Here is a 22,412-nt window from a genome sequence, read left to right on the forward strand (position 1 = left end):
TTAAAGGTTGTGTTTCTCACTCAACTGGCCAACTATGTCCCTTCAAATATTATTGTCTATCACATTCCCACATCTCCGCTCTGTCCCCCTGCTACAGCACAGTGAAAAAGCCCTGTATAGGTCCCAGGTTATAATGCTGCATTATAGGAGCTAGAAGAGAAAGTAATATGCAGGTTCTGGTTTTTGGAGGTTAGTACAAGTAGAGTTAGGAGAGGTAGCAATTAAAGAACAAGTTTAACAGCCCAGTCCCTTAAAGTGGCTGTAAACCTCTGAAATGAAAAATGAACAAAGCATATCCTTCTATAGTGTGTACTAGCCTCAATCCAAAGCAGCAAGTGTGATTTCTAGCTTTTCTCTCCTCCCTCTGCTATTTACATGAGTCACGTCTGATTATTTATTAGGACATCAAGCAATCCTAGTACATGGCAACAACTCAGCTATGCATGTTTTTCTTTGTGACTGTGTAGAAGGAGGTGTCCTTTCCATTCACTCAGGTCTTTAGGTGTTGGAGGAGAAAGTGTTCTTGTTTTGCCTGGCAGCCTTTCAGCTTCTTCCTATCATTCACCCCATGCAAAATGGAAGAAAGAGAGAACCTGATTGGCTGCTCCTCTCTGTGCTGTGCAGTGTGTGACACCAGAACCACACACCCTGCCTTCTGGAGCTCAGAAATGCTGTGTAAACTCTGTACTTTGAGGAGCTCTGGAGAAGAGAAGGCTTCAGATAAAAAGGTACAACTTATGTAGGATGATTTGTTTCATCTGAAGGTAGTCACTGTGCATATGTAAGGGTTTACAACCACTTAAAACTATCCTAAAGAGGAGGGCCACTAACAATAAAAAATTAAAGGTCAGCAGCTACAAATACTGCAGCTGCTGACTTTTAATTGGACACTTACCTGTCCCTGGGTCCAGCGATGCGGGGGATCGAAGCCCCGCTCGTCTCCCCCTCCGTTCGGCGGTGCCGGCATTGCAACTGTGGGCGCCGGGCTGTGGCTTCACAGCCTGGCACCCACTGAGCATGCTCGAGCGGCGTGATTGGCCGCTCAGTCACCTGGGAGCTGTAATGGGTCCCAGATGATTGACAGGAGGGAGGGAGCAGAGCTGAGCCCTTCCTGTGCCGAGACGGAAGTGATGTCACCAGCCCAGGCACTGAAAGAGGCAGACTACGAGGGACCCCCTTGAAACAGACATTTAGATGTGAGTAAAAAAAAATAAAAAATTTTTTTTGTATTTTGTTTTAGGATTTTTCATGTAGTTTTTTTTTTTTTTTTTTTTTGGGTGGAACACCACTTAAGCTGAAACTTCCTGCCATCAACTAAATGAAGTATGACTAAAGGTTTCTATATGACATTGTAAACAAGTACCAAATCCAGTTACTCTGTAATGCACAGGCTTCATAAAATAAAAAAAATCCTTTACCTCCCCTGACTGGGCCAAATCCACCCTTATTTAAGACTCACATGCTCTCCCTGCCAGACACTGCAGCTCAAAATAGGAGTGTTCCAGTAACAGAGGCAGTGCGAGTAGGTGTGACCAGATGCTGATTGACAGGCCACAGGTTTGTGAATCAGCAGTGACAGTGTTGATACTCATGCCACCTTTTTTTCATTCCACAAGTGTAATGCCCTGTACACACGGTTGGATTTTCCGACGGAAAATGTGTGATAGGACCTTGTTGTTGGAAATTCCGACCGTGTGTGGGCTCCATCACACATTTTCCATAGGAATTTCCGACACACAAAGTTTGAGAGCTTGCTATAAAATCCGACACACAAAGTGCCACGCATGCTCAGAATACATTAAGAAACGAAAGCTATTGGCTACTGCCCCGTTTATAGTCCTGATGTACGTGTTTTATGTCACCACGTTCAGAACGATCGGATTTTCCGACAACTTTGTGTGACCGTGTGTATGCAAGACAAGTTCGAGCCAACATCCGTCGGAAAAAATCCATGGATTTTGTTGTCGGAATGTCCGATCAATGTCCGACCGTGTGTACGGGGCATTAGAAGGCACAGTCTATATGAGAGTGACAACTCTGCTCTGAATTCAGGGGCAGTGCAGCATCATTGCCACATCACAGAAGGGTGCATTCGGTGGATTTCACTGGCAGGCTCAATAGGTATTTGTGGGAGTTTGCAAGGGGGCTAAGAAAGCTGTGAGTGCAGATTCAGTATACCCAAAAAAAAAAGTGCTGCGGTGCATTGAAATCTTTGTTCTACTTTAAAGGCAAATGTATCCTATAAGTGAATTGGCAACATGTCAAGTTAGTTTTAGGCTTTTTAGGTGCATTGCCAGCTAGAGCCCACTAGGATTTAGTTACATATAAAAAAATGTGTTTTTTGTTTTGTTCTGTTTTGTTTTATTTTGTTTTGTCTTGTTTTATTTTGTCTTGTTTTCTCTTGTCTTGTTTAATTTTTTAGCATGTTTTCAATTGTTTTTAGCATTTTTTTGTTTTTCCAGTTGGTTGCAGCACAAATAGGGAATGTTGAAATATATTTATTTGGTTGGCCTATGTTTATTTAGGTCACAGTCAAAGAGCATAGTTATTTCCTTTTTTTCTGTATAATGGCATCCTTTTCAATAAAGATATATCAAAGTGAAAATGAAAAAAAAACAAAAAAACACTCTAATCAGATTTACTGACCATGACACATTCAAAAAAAAATACCTGGGCTGGTTTTTCTATTATTCCAGTTTTGGAACCATGATAAATATAGACTTTGCCAAAACCTTCATCATACGGTGCTCCTACAGCAATGTCTAAGAAGAATGATATAGGTGTGTTAGTATACAAGAAAAACATACTTTTGAAATATCTGAACTTGATCTTGCACAATAAAAAGCTTCATGATGCTGAACTTGTCACTTGATGCAAAGCATTTCTAAATGTCAAAAATTCTTTCACGCTATGAGCAAAATGTTTTCATTTGAAGGAAATTTATAGTGTATTTGCATATTTTTATTATGGTTAGGACTAACAGGTCAAGTGGATGTGATAAAATGCATGTGAACACATTATAGTTTTTATTTCCAGCAAGTAGATGGCGCTCACAACCCACTCTCTAACATGATCATGTTTTGTTAAATGGACAAAGTTACAATTTCTTGTAAGCCATTTTTTTAGGTTATTTTCAGTTATTTCAAAAACCAGCAGCACTACAAATACAGAGTTGGCAGACATATTTCAGCCTTAGTGAATGGTCCCAGTAATGCAGAGTATAGCGTGAACGCTCATAATACAGCGAACTAAGAGCCAATCCAGATCTAGTTTCTAAATGATTTAATACATATATAAAAGCCCTGCACGTATTACTTGTGTATAACCAGATTATACCACATTTTCTTACCAGGGTAGCCATCTTGATTGACATCTCCAATATTTTTCACGGAAATACCAAACATGGAGTCCCTGCTTCCAACAATTCGTTTTGGTTGCACATTTTCCCATTTGCCAGCTTCATTCATATACACATAGATCGCACCTCCAGTTTCTTTGTCAGTCTTATCAAAATATTGAGGGGCCCCGACAACAACATCCTGCCAACTGTGGGGAAAAAAATAATCACATACCGGTCATCGCAAGAAGATTAAAAGTCTGACTCACAAAGGTTTCTTATATAGTAAAACCAAAGCAAAGCACTCTTATATCAAAGCAAATTTCCCCATAAGAAATAATGGAATCTCAGATGATTCATTCCACAACCATTTATTCATAAGTCCTTCAGTTTATAGTCCATATAAAAAGATTATAGCAATGTGACCAGATTGTGTAACCATAAAATGTCCATCCACAAATGGAAGCCTCTACAAGGGGATTAGAAGCAAAATCCAGCAGGAGCTACAGAGTATAAAAGAGAGGAGAGGCGCCTCTAAGTGTAGCAATATGGTTACATTTAATGAAGGTCCAACATTTAGCAACTCACATGGTTGATGATTAAAAGAGGCACATCTAAGTATGCAGGCATCTGGGGTAAAGCTGGCCACATAGACCTCCCTCCGCACCGCCGCCTCTCACTGCTGTCAGTCTGCAATCGGGAAGACTACCCTGCAGTAGAGAGATCTGAAAGCGAGGCTTGAAGCACTTGTGGAAGGGATGACATCTATGGTGGTGCAGAGGATGGTCTATGTCAGTGATGGCAAACCTTGGCACCCCAGATGTTTTGGAACTACATTTCCCATGATGCTCATCCACTCTGCAGTGTACTTGAGCATCATGGGAAATATAGTTCCAAAACAGCTGGGGTGCCAAGGTTCGCCATCACTGGTCTATGTGGACAACTTTACCTGGATGCCTGCATACTTAGATGCACCTGTTTTAATCATCAACCATGAGAGTTGCTAAATGTTGTACCTTCATTAAATGTAACCATAATGCTACACTTAGAGGCTCCTCTCTTCTCTTTTATTCCCAGTTGTGACATTACGCTACTTGTATATCAAGACATCGCTTGTATATCAAGTCAAAATTTATTTAAAAATTTTGCTTGTCTTGCAAAACGCTCTCAAACCAAGTTACTCTCAATCCAAGGTTTTACTGTATACAATTCAAGAAGCAGTATTGAAATGTAGCTATCAGCAGGTGTGTGTGAAGGTTCAGTCACCCCTCCAAATTAAAACAACGAATGCAACCCACTGAACTCCGACTCGGGTTTCGCCATTCCGGCTTCCTCAGATGAATCCAAGATGGCGTAACTCAAGTAGGGAATGCTGTTTAATACATACTTGTGTGGTTATAATAAATAATTGGAATTCAAAGTGTAGTTCCGATTGTGCTATTTCATCCTATGTCATCTGGTCTAAGTGTTCTGCATGGAAGCTTTTAAGCGTGTTCCAGCAAAAGAAAAAACGTATGTCTGGAGTCTAAAAATATTTATGGAGTTAATACATTAGCAGTGTAGACTGGAGAAAAAAATGACTCCAAGCTAAATGAGCTCTAATATAACGCTTTTCATTTCATGTACATGGCGATGGAATAAGTCTGACTCACAGGAAGGATGTGAGGTCCAGGCCTCCAGGTTACAATATTAGCAGGTCTGCAGCACACTGAGGGTCTCTAATACTCTGTTGGCTCTCTAATCCATTACTAACGTCATAGAGTGGCACATTAGTACTAGTGAAAGCAGGCTCCCCGTAGATCTGTAACAGTGGCTGGATTTTAATTACCTACTTTATAAATAGAAAACAAATACAGGAGTTCCACTGGAGGAAATCCCTTTGTGCAGGTTCGTTCACCCTGCCAAAATTCATGAAGCTACAAAAACATGACCATTTTGGGGGTATGGAGGGAGGTGTATTGGAGCTTTAATAAATTACAGAAGACTGGGCATTCCAAACAGTAAATATTCCACAAACCAAAATACATTCACTATATTACCAAAAGTATTGGGACGCCTGCCTATACATGCACATGAACTTTAATGGCATCCCAGTCTTAGTCAGTAGGGTTTAATATTGAGTTTTTGCAGCTATAACAACTTCAACTCTTCTGGGAAGGCTGTCCACAAGGTTTAGGAGCGTGTCTATGGGAATGTTTGACCATTCCTCCAGAAGCGCATTTGTGAGGTCAGGCACTGATGTGGCTTGTAGTCTCCGCTCAAATTCATCCCAAAGGTGTTCTATCAGGTTGAGGTCAGGACTCTGTGCAGGCCAGTCAAGTTCTTCCACCCCAAACTCGCTCATCCATGTCTTTATGGACTTTGCTTTGTGCACTGATCCGATGGCGCAGTCAGGTTGGAACAGGAAGTGGCCATCCCAAAACTGTTCCCACAAAATGTTTTGGTATGCTGACGTCTTAAGAGTTCCCTTCACTGGAACTAAAGGGCCAGGCCCAACCCCTGAAAAACAACCCCACACCATAATCCCCCCTCCACCAAATGATTTGAAGCAGTCCACAAATCAAGGTTCATTAAGACATAGATGAATGAGTTTGGGGTGGAGGAAACTGACTGGCCTGCACAGAGTCCTGACCTCAACCTGATAGAACTCCTTTGGGATGAATTGGAGCACAGATTGCAAGCCAGACCTACTTGTCCAACATCAGTGCCTGACTTCACAAATGCGCTTCTGGAAGAATGGTCAAACATTCCCATAGACACTCCTAAACCTTGTGGACAGATTCCCCAAAAGGTATGAAGCTGTTATAGCTGCAAAGGGTGGACCAATTCAATATTGAACCCTATGGACTAAGACTGGGATGCCATTAATGTCCATGTAAAGGCAGGTGTCCCAATACTTTTGGAAATATAGTGTACTGTATAGGATCACCAGTGTAACTGCTAAAAGATTTTGTGATTTACACACATTGTTCGCACTGCACAGCCAGATAGGTTGGCAGACAGAGAATCTGATTCATCTTCCTGGTTCTACAATGCGGCTTCCTCTATTCTCCATCTCCAGCCTCCACAGTGGAAACTGAATTTGTATCCACACTTCTGTGCACTGAGCACTTAAATGCTTAAGGCCCCTGTTGACAGTTGAATTTTGGTAGATTCCTGCTGAACTGGACACAATTTGAGCCATGAGTAGAACACTACCTAGTTTGACAAAAGTTGATTTAAAAATTAACTGACCTGGGTTGAAAATAATCAGTGATTCCATGTAGTCACTGTTCAGTGTCTGATCAGCCACGACTGCTTGAATACAATGGAGATTCCTCCACCCATGATATTCAGCATGGATAAGGGAATCAAGTTATCTCCTATGGGCTGAGCGGCTGAAATCTGCCCAGCCTTAAAGAGGATCTACACTGTATCTGAACACCACAAAACAAAAGCACTATTTGATAAATGTTTAGTATTCAAAGCAAACTCCCCCATCCAACCATGTCTGCCTGCTTTATTTTGCTGACACATCTCTTTGAAAATAACCCCCTAGCATTTCTGGCCGTGGCAATCTTTAGTATGGGCAGATGATTAGATTATTCATGTAGCATTTACTTCTAGGGAATCCATCTGCCCTTAGCTCAGGCACTCAGCCAGGAAGGTGTGCTTAAAATGAAAAAAAAACCTCCTCCCCTCCTGAAGACTCATGGGATGTATGACATAATTTGCCTAGTCAAGAAACCAGGAACTGAACAAATGGATACAAAAAAGTTTAAAACGAATGAAAATATGATATACCTTCCTATTTACTAATTTTAGCAGCATAAGGATTAAAAATGAGGAAAAGATGATCCGCACTCTGGTGATTGCTCTTAAAATATATTGTATTTATTGTCAAGCCACAGTGACCAAACGCAAATGAGAACAGTTGACGCGTTTCACCTATAAGGCCTTAGTCATAACTATGACTAAGGCCTTAAAGGCTGAAACGTGTCAACTGTTCTCATTTGCGTTTGGTCACTGTGGCTTGACAATAAATACAATGTATTTTAAGAGCAATCACTGGAGTGCGGATCATCTTTTCCTCATTTCTCTACTCAGCCAGCGACTGTGGATCGAGCGCCCGGGGCTCTGTTTTCTATGTGATGTATGGGTAGTAGCACTGACTTTTTTGTTTATATTAAGGATTAAAAATAGTCAATGTTGATTCCACATTAACTAGTTATTAAAAAAGAGGAGTCTTACTGACTAGTAGAAATGTGTGTCAAATATCAAATCCCTTGGCAAGTAAAACTAAAAATGTCGCAAATAAAATATCAATGCACAGGAGGAGCCAATATCATATACAATCCCCAGCAGCTAGCAACACATTTCCCCCCTGTTCAGGGTAAACATGTAATCTAAAAAAAACAGCACTCAAAGAAATGTCCTAATATTCATCCAGGTCCAATGAAGCTTGTAATATCAAGCATGGCAATGCCTCGTTTAATATTGCAAGCTTTATTTAACCCGATTTCAGGATCCCTTGAGAAAATCTTTTATTTTATATTCAAATGAGAGACTTTGAATATTGAGGGACATTTGTCAGAATACTTTTTTTTTAGATTATATAAAACTATAAATATATACGTGTTCTCAACTGTGCATTTAGCGGCTTAACTGGAGTTCCACTTTAACTCCAGGAAAAGTAAAGGTCCCTCTTGCAGTGGGGTTGTGCCAGCACCGCAAGGGTTCATTTCCCGTTTATGTCTAGGGGACTGGGCAAAGTCATTTTACTTACCTGATCCTCTGCTTCCGCAGTCTCCTCTATGCTGCTAGATTGGTTCCCACAGCCTCTTCTCCCCACTAGGCGTGAGAAGGCCAAGAGTCAGTCTACCACCGGAGCATTGGGGAAATGCCATTTGTCGAGGAAGTGGGGCAATCAAGTAAAAGTGCTTTTACTGTCCCCTAGATTGAACACGCATTTAAAGTGGTTGTAAACCCTGTTACACTACTTTTCACTACAGGTAAGCCTATAATAAGGCTTACCTGTAGGTACCGTAAATAACTCCTAAACTTGCACAGTTTAGGAGATATTCACTGTATCCGTCATCGGCACATGAGCACTGAAGTAAGTACTGAAATGAGCGATGCATACTAGCTCATTATGCCTTTGTCTTGCAGGCTTTTTTTTTGAGTTTACAACCACTTAGCTCTTGACATACAGTGAGCAGAACTCTTTCTAGTGGAGATGCAGGACCCAACTGTAGAGAAGCTTTTTGGGCTAAACTTCAACTTTTACTTTGTGGTTAAATCCTCTTTAAAAAAATAAAAGGGAACAGGGTGAATCGTCTTTAAAATATAATGGGCAAATTGGGCAAATCCTATGAAAATAATGGGGATTATTTGAAAAATGAAGGTCTAATACTGTAAATTACAGCTAGATAAAGATGTAGCATAAAAACGACTCCTATGGTAGATTAGCCCCTATGTGTATTTTATGCACTTTGCACTACATGAAAGACCCTTATCTCCAGCGTTCTAGATAAAAAAGAATCCCAAATCTTCAAACTTCTTGGTTTCCTGACTTTCCTGTTTAAAGATGAATATCTTTTTTAATCTAGTTTTTAGAGTGTACTACAATGATATCCAGGCAAAAATGAAAAACAAGGTTTTGAAATAACAAAGTAGAATAGCCAAAGCTTGTAAAACAAATATGCCCTGTTTGTAATGAGGGGCTTTCCTTCATTTATTTTGTAATCATATTAACTGCATAATTGCTGTTGAAGTACATTTTACCAGTAATGTTAGAAGTTGAATGGGAATAGGTTATCTTTAGTCTTCATAAACTAAGCAGGAACTTGCTAGGAAAAGGAAGCCATGAGCTGCTAATGAGAGATAAACTGGACATTGTAGTTCAGGAGATGAGAGGCAAAGCTACTGAATGGGGCATTAAGGCAAAGTTAACACCAGTTAGGAGAAGGGGTATAAAAGACAAGAGAAGTTCTGCAAGATAAATAGTTTCTCTTGAAGGAAAGTAAGAAAGCGAAACGGAAAAGGTGGGTATGTGGATATGGGGGGGGGGGGGGGATATCTGTAGATGTAGAAAAGAAGGCCAAAGACTATGGAGCCTGAACAAAAAAAAAAAAAAAACAATGTTTTATTGGAGACTTATGCCCTGTACACACGATCGGACATTGATCGGACATTCCGACAACAAAATCCATTGGATTTTTTCCGACGAATTTTGGGCCAAACTTGTCTTGCATACAAACGGTCGCACAAAGTTGTCGGAAAAACCGATCGTTCTGAACGTTGTGACGTATAACACGTACGTCGGGACTATAAACGGGGCAGTAGCCAATAGCTTTTGTCTCCTAATTTATTATGTATGCGTGGCACTTTGTGCGTCGGATTTGTGTACACACGATCAGAATTTAAACAATCGGATTTTGTTGTCGGAAAATTTTTTATCCTGCTCTCAAACTTTGTGTGTCGGAAATTCCGACGGAATAAGTCCGATGGAGCCCACACACGATCAGAATTTCCGACAACACAATCCGATCGCACTTTTTCTATCGGAAAATCCGACTGTGTGTACAGGGCATAAGTTAACTAGTTATTTTTTACATGGCTTGATTTTCCCTCATTCTGCTTGTTAGAGAATGAGAGAAAATCAATCGGTTCACCCAACCAGAACAAAAATGTGGATGGAGGAATCTCCACTGCTGGCTGCCTGAGTATAATGGTGCTGCCGAACAACAACTGCATCTCTTAGGATGCAGTCCCTGTCTGGCCAATAATTTTTCACTTGGCTCAGTCGGTTTTAATATAGACTTGTGCTTGCAGGGCCACCTGCAAAACTCAAGTTTTTCTCTGATTCGGTAGGAATTGGCTGAAATTCAAGCAGTCTAAGGGGGCCTTTAGGGATGTGATGTACAAAGCTGAAGAAGAGAAGAAAGACTTAAAGAAACTGATTCCAGGTTAAATATCTGCATCATGAATAAGGAGTTATAAGCTAATAGAGCCTTGAGCTTGGTGAACTTTGACTAGCCTATAATAATACAAAGTAATTTGTGAGGACACCTCTTTTACTATTTAACAATAGCCACCAAAAAATCTTACCTGTCACTGTTAAGGTCCACCACTGCCACATCATAACCAAAGGATGAGGCCAAACCTTCCCCTTGAAATACAAACTCTGGAGACAGCATCCTTTCATTGGGAGGATATTTCTTCAGGAGCACAACTGCTCCACTGTGATTGGCTCTTGGAGCACCGGATACAAAGGTCATTTCATCTTGGGAGGTTATTCCTTTACCACTGTCCAATGAAAACCCTGGGAAGAATCATAGAACCATATAAAACAACATAATATAACAGAATAATACACATGACAAAAATAATTAGGTAATATTGCATGTTTTGTGGACCATTAAAGTGGATGTAAACCCTCACATATACTCAGTGAAGTAAACAGCCTCAGATGATACACAGGGATGGAACAAATCTCCCTACATAAGTTTTACATGTATATCTGCTGTCTTCAGCTTTATATACTGTTTAGAAAGTTCAGATCCTGTTAGGAGATTTTCTCTTTCTGGTAAGCACTGAAGTGAAGCCTGGGCATACAGCCAAGACAGCTGATTGGAGGAAAGGCACACACCCCCTCTCCTCATAGGTAGAGACTTTCAGAGCAGTTTGCTGAATCATTCAGGGCTCTGCTAATCTATTTATAGCATCTTCCCCAACACAAAACTCCAGCTGCTTTTATTTTATATAACAGAGAACTTGTCAGGAGTTATCAGGCTGATAACAGAAGAACTGAGCAGGAGACAGCTAGGAGACATAGTGTTTTGAAGAGAGATAACAAAACACTGCAGATATATGTGCCCAGCTCAAATTTCATGAATCGGGTTTACATCCACTTTAATCAAAGTGGAATCAAACAAAAGGAAAAGGTATTATGATATGATGAAATGGAAGTTGATTCAACCATCTCACTTGATCTTGGCCATGTCTTTGATATATTGCAGTCTACTGTATATCCTTCTAGTCATCCTATATACATTATTGAGACCAGGGCCCAGCAAAATCTCCAAAAACACATCCGTGCCCCAATAATGAAAGAAGTTTACATGCACACAAATTATGTATTGAAATGCTAGTAGGCTCTGGATAGAGATGGTGTCACTGTGGGGGGATGGAGGCTCTGGAGGATGTTACGGGACTGCCACAAACTTGGTGGCCCTATAGGGGATTAGGGGATGAGATTTCTGAAGGGAGCTTGGGGCCCATCTGGCGGATGAGGTCTTTCCAAGAAGCTAGGGAACTGTAGAGCCCTGTGAGGGCTGGGAACCACCGTTGTAGACTGGGAGCTGTTGTAGTGACAACAGGCGTTAAAGCGAGCTAGGGGGCACTGCAGTGCCCTGGGTGGTACTGTAGGATGATGAGTTGCACTGTGGGCACTGAAGGGCGTCTAGGGGCACTGTGGGTGGTTGAGGGGGCACTCTAGGTCATTATATTAGGTCGAGAGGCAGCTGGAAGGCACTGGAGGAAGGGGATCTGCAGCTGGATGGAGGCCCAGAAGGAGAGAGGCAGCAGCCAGATAGTTAAGAACCACTGCTATAGCCTGCTAGCAGGTATGTTTAACATCCCCATACCAAAACTGATTTTTTTTTTTTTAAAGGCAATAATATTTGAGAAGTTCATTTAATGTATTGGGTAGAATAGATGAATCTTTTGGTTGACTTTTAGCTGTTATGACTTGGTGATATCAGTGACAGTAATGGGCAAGGTCATGAATGACGATGTTACCAAATTATTTTGACTCCATCCACAAACCTAAGTAGCTATTAGTTGTTACATCTAAGATGTTGTCGCCCCTGCCTCGTGGGGGTTCAGATTTGTACAGAAACTGATCTGGATCAGTGCTGGAAACTGTAGTCATGAACAAGAGACCTGGATGTGTTCATAACAGCAAGAAGACAGAAAAAGAGCAGATTGAAGGTTAAAGAGAAAAGCACAGAGAAGACTTCTGTGTTTAGAAAACAATATCATGAAAACATTAATCGTTACCTTGAAACTTATCCTGCAATTGTATGACTGCTACAAAATCATATTTTAAAAAAAAAGATAGGAATGGCAGAAGCAAATGCAATTAAATCTGAACTCCAGGCAGATATAAAAACACACATACTGCATCTCTGGAATCAATAATACAACATTACATTTATTTTTTAACTGCTTCATCTCTTGGAACTTTTGTGCAGTAGCAGTCATGAGCTTGTATCTGTTTTGTGCAGCTGGATCCCAGATTTAATGTAAAAGGGATCCAGGCTCTGTATAGCCACCTGATTACTTTTACAATGCTGGCAGTGAGCCTAATAGACCCCTGATGTCTCAATAAAGAGAACCTGTCACTTGCCCAATGATATGACATAGGGGGCTTGTTTGTGTGATAGCTATAAAGTTAAATCTTATAAAAAAATGTAAAAAAGTCAACTATAATAAAATGTATAACATTTTTTAAAAATAAAAGCAACTCAGTCACCTTGCGCTCAACGAAAAAAGCAAATACGTGCATAAGGCACGCACCTGTATGTAAATAGCAATTGTGCCACACAAGTTATGTTTAGCTGCGAATGTTGGAGTGAGAGCAATAATTCTAGGTCTGTCATTTACATTTAACTCAAAAACAATCAGCTATCAAAACATTTAAAGCCCCAGCACCAGGTAATACAGCATATATGCATTGCATCTGTGTATTTAGATCTTTGCCTGGAGTTCAGCTTTAACATAATGCTCTTCTAAAGAATGGAAAGATCAACCAATATTGTAGTCAAAGTGACCTCCCCTCCTATATTATTTACTAAAGAAACAATTTTTACATTTGATGAAACAAGCCTGCATTCATTTCCAACACTCGATCATGTGCAAAAGAACTAACAAATATAGAAACTCTGCACCTGTTTGGATGTGTAAAGCAAAGAGATTCCACCTTTGGTTGATTTACTAATCTGTCTTTTTTATTGGCATCCACGAGAATAACACAAAATGTATAGGAGAACTACATGTGTCAGCATTCCCTTGTAATGGGTACAACAGCTCAACATCTCATAAATTTATCTCAAAACGGTTACCTAAATAACTGTTCGCAGGAACAGGCACTAAGTCAGCACTGCGTTTTGTTTCACCACCCGTCTCATATGGACCATCTTCTAAAATCCCAACGTCCAACAATGTGCTATTTCTGTGTTCTGCCCGAACAATTCCTGAATGATTGAAATGGTAAATTAAAGTGAACCATGGAAAATGAGCCTAAATGATCAAACTAAACAAAAAAAAAAAAAAATGAACGAAACAAGCTACAGAAACAAAACTGATCATGGAAAGGTGGTACACTTGGAAGAATGTTATAAATCAAAATTAAAAAACTAGCATGAAAGTAAGATTTAAAGGGAAACTATAATTTTATATATATGTTAAAGTTAACAATATAATGTAAAATCTTCATGGTATTTTTGTACCTGTTTAGTTTAAAATCAGAATTATGAGGGTGATTTACTAAAACTGGAGAGTGCAAAATCTGGTGCAGCCGTGCCTGGTAGCCAATCAGCTTCTAACTTGTTCAATTAGGCTTTGAAAAAAAAAATCTGAAAGCTGATTGGTTTCTATGCACAGCTGTACCAGATTGTGCAGTCTTCCAGTTTTAGTAAATCAACCCCTATATGTGCATGGGGGCAGCCATATTTTTCTTATTACATATAAATGTAGAGGTTTCTGATTAGTATAGATATATAGTTCTTGTGCTTTACAGATCTTCTATCCTATTGCAAGTGTATGTGCCATTAACTATAGCAATATGAAACTGCATTAGTGTACAACTACGTATTCAATTTAGTTTAATGTTGATAAACTGTGCAGTTCACATAATCAGTAAAGTCATGCTTCTAAGTACAATGAGGTTTATTTACTAAAACTAGAGTGCAAAATCTGGTGCAGCTGTGCATGGTAGCCAATCAGCTTCTAACTTCGGCTTGTTCAATTAAGCTTTGACAAAAAAAAAAAACTGGAAGCTGATTGGTTTCTATACAGAGCTGCACCAGATTTGGTACTGTCCAGTTTTAGTAAATCAACCCCAATGTGTTAACTGATTTGTCCAGCAAAAAGCCACTTTCTTGACACTAAAGGGCACTAATATGTATACCAAATGAAATAACAAGCATGTAAAAATGTGAAAATTATAATTTCCCTTTAAAGTAATGCTAGAGCATAATGTCTGTTTTTTTTCAAGTAACCTGGAAGTTCCAAGCAGACACGGAACTGTAAAAAAATGAATTTATGATATTATTAATGAAGAAGAGTCCCTGTTGGATTCCCAGGCTTACCTGGTTACAGCTACAAAACTGAAGTTATTTATTACTATTAGAGTAAAGGTAAAATATCTGCTTTCTCCCTAACTCATCCCATTCCAGCTGTCATTTTCTAAAGCAGGTTAGGAAATATAAGGAAATATCTGTTTTCTGTAAAACATCTTCTATCAAAACCTTAAGTCTATTTTATGTATAATAATGTAAGTCGGTTGGATACAGACACACAGAATCCGGAACTGTTCAATCATAAAAGAAAACAAACAAATCACTGCAATAATAAGTAGACATTCAGAATTTGAATTAACAGGGCATTTCTCTGTTTTCACAAAATGCACCCTAATTTTAAATTTTCACTTAAATGGCTAACAAGTTTATCTAAACTTTTAAAAACAATTTGTAAAGTAACTGTACATACTATTATTATTATTATTATACAGGATTTATATAGTGCCAACAGTTTGTGCAGCGCTTTACAACATGAGGCCAGACAGTACAGTTTCAATACAAATCAATACAGGGAGGAATATAACAAAAACTATACATAATATATACAGTAAGAGAAAAAAAGTATTTGATCCCCTGCTGATTTCGGACATTTGTCCACTGACAAAAAAATGTTCAGTCTATAATTTTAATGGTAGCTTTATTTTAACAGTGAGAGACAGAATAACAACAAAAAAATCCAAAAAAACTCATTGTAAAAAAAGTTATAAATTGATTTGCATTTTAATGAGTGAAATAAGTATTTGACCCCTTAACAGAACATGACTTAGTACTTGGTAGCAAAACCCTTGTTGGCAATCACAGAGGTCAGACATTTCTTGTAGTTGGCCACCAGGTTTGCACACATCTCAGGAGGGATTTTGTCCCACTCCTGTTTGCAGATCCTCTCCAAGTCATTAAGGTTTTGAGGCTGACGTTTGGTAACTCGAACCTCAGTTTAGCCACGTTTACATGCTGCGTTTAGCCGCGTTTGCGTTTAGAAGCAGTTTTATTTTTTTTTTGTTAAAATGAAAAATGTCTGTAAAGGAAACGCTGCTAAACGCGAGTTACCGCGTTTAGCAGCGTTTACAGGCTGTTACAGGCATTTGGCGTATAAAATGCCTCTGAACATCCGTCCTGAATGCATTTTTTTTGCATTCCAAAAAATGCTTCTAAACTCAACTGCCTAGAAATGACAATAAACGACCTTGTGTACATGTACTGATAAGATAACAGAGGAGAGTTCAGGGGCAGCTAAAAAAAATGCCCAACTGCTCCTAAATGTCCGTTTACCAGCAGTAAGGATGAGCTCCGGCGTGTTCGCACACTCCACGTGCAGAGCCCGCCAGGAAGTCGGCACTACCAGTGAGACATTTACCCGATGTGCGGCTGCAGAGATCGGGAAATGTCTCACTGCCTGTGATTAGCGCAGCACCCTGCCGACTTCCTGGCGGGCTCTGCACGTGGAGTGTGCGAACACGCCGGAGCTCATCCCAACCAGCAGCAGTGTACATGAGGCCTTAGATTTTTCACTTCCTCATTCATCTGTAGGAATGGATTATTGCTAGACACTGTGAGACAGCTGATTGGAGGTAAGGCACATACATACTCCCTTCCCACACATGCACATGTGCTTTCTTGAGCAGGGGGACCTGCAGGATTTCAGTCCTTCACGGAGTTACCAATTGTTTTCTTGGTGACTATGGTCCCATCTGCCTTTAGATCATTGACAAGATTCTCCCGTGTAGTTCTGGGCCGATTCCTCACCGTTCTTACGATCACTGAAACTCCACAAGGTGAGATCTTGCATGGAGCCGCAGACCAAGAGAGATTGACAGTTATTTTGTGTTTCTTCCACTTGCGAATAATCGCACCAACTGTTGTCACCCGCTCACCAAGCTGCTTGGCGATGGTCTTGTAGCCCATTCCAGCCTTGTGTAGGTCTACAATCTTGTCCCTAACATTCTTCGACAACTCTTTGGTCTTGGCCATGGTGGAGAGATTGGAATCTGATTGATTGATTGATTGCTTCTGTGGACAGCTGTCTTTTATACAGGTAACAAGCTGAGATTAGGAACACTCCCTTTAAGAGAGTGCTCCTAATCTCAGCTCATTACCTGTATAGAAGACACCTGGTATCCAGAAATCTTGCTGATTGATAGGGGATCAAATACTTATTTCACCATGAAAATGCAAATCAATTTATAACTTTTTTGAAATGCGTTTTTCTGGATATTTTTGTTATTCTGTCTCTCACTGTTAAAATATACCTACTATTAAAATTATAGACTGATCATTTCTTTGTCAGTGGGAAAACATACAAAATCAGCAGGGGATCAAATACTTTTTTTCCGTTCACTGTACATACAGGGCTCAGTATTACATTGGACTGTAGCTGAGCCAGAAGTTGTAGTCCCTTGTGTAAATCAAAGAACACCATACCTTTCCAGTTGTATGTTCCTGGGGCCCCAAACACAACATAATGAAAGTCCTTTGTAAATGTTGCAGCAACACCCTGCTGGCAAGATCCAAATTTCTCATGACCCCTGAGACGGCCATCACAAAAGTTCCATTCGCCTCCATCCATGTCATCTGAAATAGTGAGGTCTTGGCTCAGCATGTAGCATCGTCCTGTAATATCTCGAGATTCCTGGGCAGAATTCACAAATCTTCTCCTCTCGTATCGATGGGCACATGTCTGTCATTTAATGGGAACACTTTAATTGTTGCATTTTTATCTTTATACAATATATTACAAGACAAGGTTACTCCACTCAAACCATTTCCCCATCAGCTCCAAGGGCAATGCAAGCCCATGCTCCAAGGCAACAGAGAGAAGCACATTCTGTACTAAAAATGTCTCTTTATTTACACCTTCAGTTCATAAAACCAGGTGATGTATTTCTGAATTACAGTCATCAAGAGAAGCAAGAAAGTAAGAAACAGGAATGATTATTTTTAATAGCAGAGAAGGTTAAGGCTAAAAACTTTCTAGAGAGACCATGGTTTTCCTTCTTGCCATCTACTAAGCCAATAAAATATATACTGTAACTTATATATCAAATAAACATAAAAGGTTTTGATATCACATACCACAATTTTGCCTCCTGGTCCTTGACTTTGTACACTGACACCCATCCATTGGTTTTCTTTACTCTCCACTTGCAAGTCAACTGTTAAAAATATATATATATCTTATAGCATATAATACATAATCTAAGTTGGTTTCAAAAATAGAGAAGTCATTTCTAAAGCCCAAATATTTTTTTTTGTATAGAGCTGGGTATCTATTTTTTTATAGCTGCATCCTTCTTGGGGAGATTCAACCTCTCTAAAGCAGCGATTGCCAACCAGTGGTCTGTGGACCACTGATGGTCCATGAGAAAATGTATGTGGTCCCCAGGGGTTCTGCCGCAAATCAACATATTGGGAGATGTATACCATCCAATGTTGTTTCCAGTGTTGTTCTCAATGCGTGCTGACAGTCAAAACGCATTGATACCCGATGCCTCCTCTGTAGTCCTGGCTCCTGTGAACTAAGAGGGAGGCGTCGGGAGTAGTGCAGAGAGTGGGAGGTGAAGAAGGAGGGGAATTCCAATGACAGCGCTGATCAGACTGTGGGAGGGAGCACAGGGCTCAAGCACATGGCTGGATAAGGAGGTGAGATCCAGTGATGAGTCTGTGTAAGGCAGCAGTGTGATGCAGAGTGCGGGGGAAGGGGGGTGGAGGGGGGGAGGCAGAGAACTGGAGCACTGTGTATATAAGGCAGCAGTGTGATCCAGGGGGAGGGGGCAGAGAACTGGAACACTGTGTGTATAAGTTAGCAGTGTGATCCAGGGGGAGGAGGCAGAGAACTGGAGCACTGGGTGTATAAGTCAGCAGTGTGATCCAGGGGGAGGGGGGCAGAGAACTGGAGCACTGTGTGTATAAGTCAGCAGTGTGATCCGGGGGAGGGGGCAGAGAACTGGAGCACTGTGTGTATAAGTCAGCAGTGTGATCCGGGGGAGGGGGCAGAGAACTGGAGCACTGTGTGTATAAGTCAGCAGTGTGATCCGGGGGAGGGGGCAGAGAACTGGAGCACTGTGTGTATAAGTCAGCAGTGTGATCCGGGGGAGGGGGCAGAGAACTGGAGCACTGTGTGTATAAGTCAGCAGTGTGATCCGGGGGAGGGGGCAGAGAACTGGAGCACTGTGTGTATAAGTCAGCAGTGTGATCCAGGGGGAGGGGGCCAGAGAACTGGAGCACTGTGTGTATAAGTCAGCAGTGTGATCCGGGGGAGGGGACAGAGAATTGGAGCACTGGGTGTATAAGTCAGCAGTGTGATCCGGGGGAGGGGGCAGAGAACTGGAGCACTGTGTGTATAAGTCAGCAGTGTGATCCGGGGGAGGGGGCAGAGAACTGGAGCACTGTGTGTATAAGTCAGCAGTGTGATCCGGGGGAGGGGGCAGAGAACTGGAGCACTGTGTGTATAAGTCAGCAGTGTGATCCGGGGGAGGGGGCAGAGAACTGGAGCACTGTGTGTATAAGTCAGCAGTGTGATCCAGGGGGAGGGGGCCAGAGAACTGGAGCACTGTGTGTATAAGTCAGCAGTGTGATCCGGGGGAGGGGACAGAGAATTGGAGCACTGGGTGTATAAGTCAGCAGTGTGATCCAGGGGGAGGGGGGCAGAGAACTGGAGCACTGTGTGTATAAGGCAGCAGTGTGATCCAGGGGGAGGGGGACAGAGAACTGGAGCACTGTGTGTATAAGTCAGCAGTGTGATCCGGGGGAGGGGGCAGAGAACTGGAGCACTGTGTGTATAAGTCAGCAGTGTGATCCAGGGGAGGGGGCAGAGAACTGGAGCACTGTGTGTATAAGGCAGCAGTGTGATCCAGGGGGAGGGGGACAGAGAACTGGAGCACTGTGTGTATAAGTCAGCAGTGTGATCCGGGGGAGGGGGCAGAGAACTGGAGCACTGTGTGTATAAGTCAGCAGTGTGATCCAGGGGGAGGGGGACAGAGAACTGGAGCACTGTGTGTATAAGTCAGCAGTGTGATCTGGGGGGAGGGGGCAGAGAACTGGAGCAGTGTGTGTATAAGTCAGCAGTGTGATCCGGGGGGAGGGGGCAGAGAACTGGAGCACTGGGTGTATGTCAGCAGTGTGATCCAGGGGGAGGGGGGCAGAGAACTGGAGCACTTGGTGTATGTCAGCAGTGTGATCCAGGGGGAGGGGGGCAGAGAACTGGAGCACTGTGTGTATAAGGCAGCAGTGTGATCCAGGGGGAGGGGACAGAGAGCTGGAGCAGTGTGTGTATAAGGCTAGTAATATTCATGTTATTGGTCTGCAGGATTCAAAATTGTGAGTTTAGTGGTCTGTGAGGTCTGAAAGGTTGGCGACCACTGCTCTAAAAGACAGAAATAAAAATCCAAAATGTTATGTTTTCCAGGGCAAAGCGATGGAAATCTTCCAATAGGGACACCTATTCCAGTGACAGCTATCTATTTCCCCTTACTTTGGATACATTTACACTTACTTCTTAATTTGTCTTCGGGGCAGGAAATACAGGGAAGTCTCCCCAACAAGACTTAGAGAGAATAACTGAGAAGCAGATAAAATGGTGTATATTCCCAACTTCATGCTTTCAGACTACAGTTGAAACTTAAAATAGAGCTATAAGGAAAAAAAAAATGGACTATGGGCTTTTTTTTTCCATTTTTGGATAAAAGAAGGGTTTATACCCTTCCAGTATTTTTCATTTATTTTTTTCATCTGTGTCCCATTTGGGAGATTTCCTTTCATTTCCTGTCCAATAGCCAAAACAGATAGTGGGGAAATCCCTGCAAATTAAGGGATTTCCTTTGGGCCCTCAAGGTCACCAAAGTTAGTACCCCCATTAAAGATTTCTCCTCTATTACGTTTCTGGGGAGATCCCAAAATTTGGGATTTTCTTATACTTTCACTTTCACTAACAGGACAAATAGAGAGGGTGAATCTCCCTAACGGGGGCACAGATGAAAAAAGACTCCACTCTGTCCAATACAAAAAAAAAAATGTTTTGCCTTTAGTTTTAAATGCTCAAACCGAGTGTGTATAAAGAAGTTATCTTCAGTGAAAAACCACATGTCAAAATGGTGAGCAGATCCAGAGATATATGTACGTGAAATTATATTCAAATAATTTTTCTACCTTTTGAACCTCCCTACTGGTGAAAATCCAATCACAGGACTGGTCACATCACATTACAGCACCAACAATGAGACCTGGGTGGTAGGAGGGTGTAGGAGGGACCGGGCAGATGTGTGATAAGTTTAAAAAGAAGTTCCAGTCAACAAGAGAAACTAAACAGTAAACCGTCAATGTTAATCAGTGAACGCAGGCATTGTGCTTAAATGAGTATCTCTTGAAAGTAATAGCAACTACCATTTACTGCCATCCCTTCCCCACAAACTGACCAGCATATACCACTTGCACCCCATCCTACTGGACTGACCTCCAACCCCTGAACTAACCTGCGCCCATTACATTACACAATCAGTACTGTGGCATATACTCACACACAACTGAGGCTATCAAATACCAGGCACCCATACCCCTCTGCAGACAGGCGGGCATTTACAGCTCACCACTGACACCCTACCAGGCTTTCAAGCACCTGCATTCAACACCTCCCCCCCAGCCATTAATATTAGGAGGCTTGCATCCATACAATGGAGGAGCGCTCACTATGTGCATCAGGCCCAAGATCTGCCACCAAGGTGCATCAGCCAACAATCATTGCATTTCCAACCTATAGCAGAACATACCATTTCCTATATACGGTATATCAAACTATCTTGCTGGAAAATCAGCAGATTTCTGAATGGATTGACAGTTGAAGAATTCCTTTAAAGTTTAACTAAAGGCAAAACTTTTTTTAAAATTTTGGATAGAGTAAAGGTGGATTAGAACACCTGTCAGTTTTTATTGCTGTCTGTGCCCTCATAAGGGAGATTCACTCTATTTTTCCTGTTTTCTGTAAGGGCCCTTTCACATGGGCGGACCCATCAAGTTCGGTTCGCCTGGCAGTTTTTCAAACGGACCAGTTTGGATCCTCCAGTCTACTCTATGGATCGGCAGATGTCAACGGATATGCGTGTGTTGGCACCCACCGACAACTGTTTCGATCCCCTTAAAACAGACAGATGGGGGATCTGTTCCCCATCAGTCTCGCTGATTGGATGACAGTCGGACAGACAGTCTGTTTACATACGACTGCGCATAGAGGGAAGTGGGCTGCGTTCATGTCCGCTCTGTCATCCAGGGATCAGAAGACAGATCCCCCGCTGAGCCGCCCACGTAAGAGCCCTTATCATCAATAGTAAAAAATTTAAAATTTAAAAATACCAAATTTTTCGGTTAATGCTAGAACAGTAATAGAGGAGAAATATTCCAATTGGGGACACAAATTCTGGTAACCCTAGTGACACCCCAGGATTCCCTGACTTTGGAGGGATTTCCTGTCACTTCCTGTTTTAGCTATGAGAAGGAGGTGAGAGAAGTCTCCACTATTGGATACAGATGGCAAAACAAAACAGAAATTTGAGACGGGTTATAACCCTCTCTTACTATATCCAAAATGGAAAAACACCAGTGCAAATAGGCACCAATAGAAGCCATTTCTTGACTGGTGGTACCTGCAGTACTTGTTCTGGGGCAGTGGAGCTACACCTATCGCTTATTGCCCTGGAACTATTATATGGCATATAATTCTGGGACTGGTTGCATTCACCAGATGC

At 41.5% G+C, this 22,412-nt stretch overlaps 1 protein-coding gene across 2 annotated transcripts in view; it reads right to left on the reverse strand.

Annotated features, from left to right (window-relative positions):
* The window catches only part of ITGA6 (integrin subunit alpha 6), a 127,087-nt gene that overhangs the window by 49,672 nt on the left and 55,003 nt on the right, over positions 1-22,412 (reverse strand). For both annotated transcript variants that reach the window (XM_073633888.1, XM_073633889.1), the window contains exons 3-8: positions 17,752-17,831; positions 17,101-17,356; positions 13,444-13,575; positions 10,427-10,640; positions 3,350-3,546; positions 2,671-2,762 (exon numbers count right to left, since the gene is read on the reverse strand). In XM_073633888.1, coding sequence (XP_073489989.1) covers positions 2,671-2,762; positions 3,350-3,546; positions 10,427-10,640; positions 13,444-13,575; positions 17,101-17,356; positions 17,752-17,831 — 971 coding nt within the window. The remainder of the gene's footprint in view (positions 1-2,670; positions 2,763-3,349; positions 3,547-10,426; positions 10,641-13,443; positions 13,576-17,100; positions 17,357-17,751; positions 17,832-22,412) is intronic.

This window comes from Aquarana catesbeiana, linkage group LG06, assembly GCF_042186555.1.
Source record: "Aquarana catesbeiana isolate 2022-GZ linkage group LG06, ASM4218655v1, whole genome shotgun sequence".
Taxonomy (NCBI): Eukaryota; Metazoa; Chordata; class Amphibia; order Anura; family Ranidae; genus Aquarana; species Aquarana catesbeiana.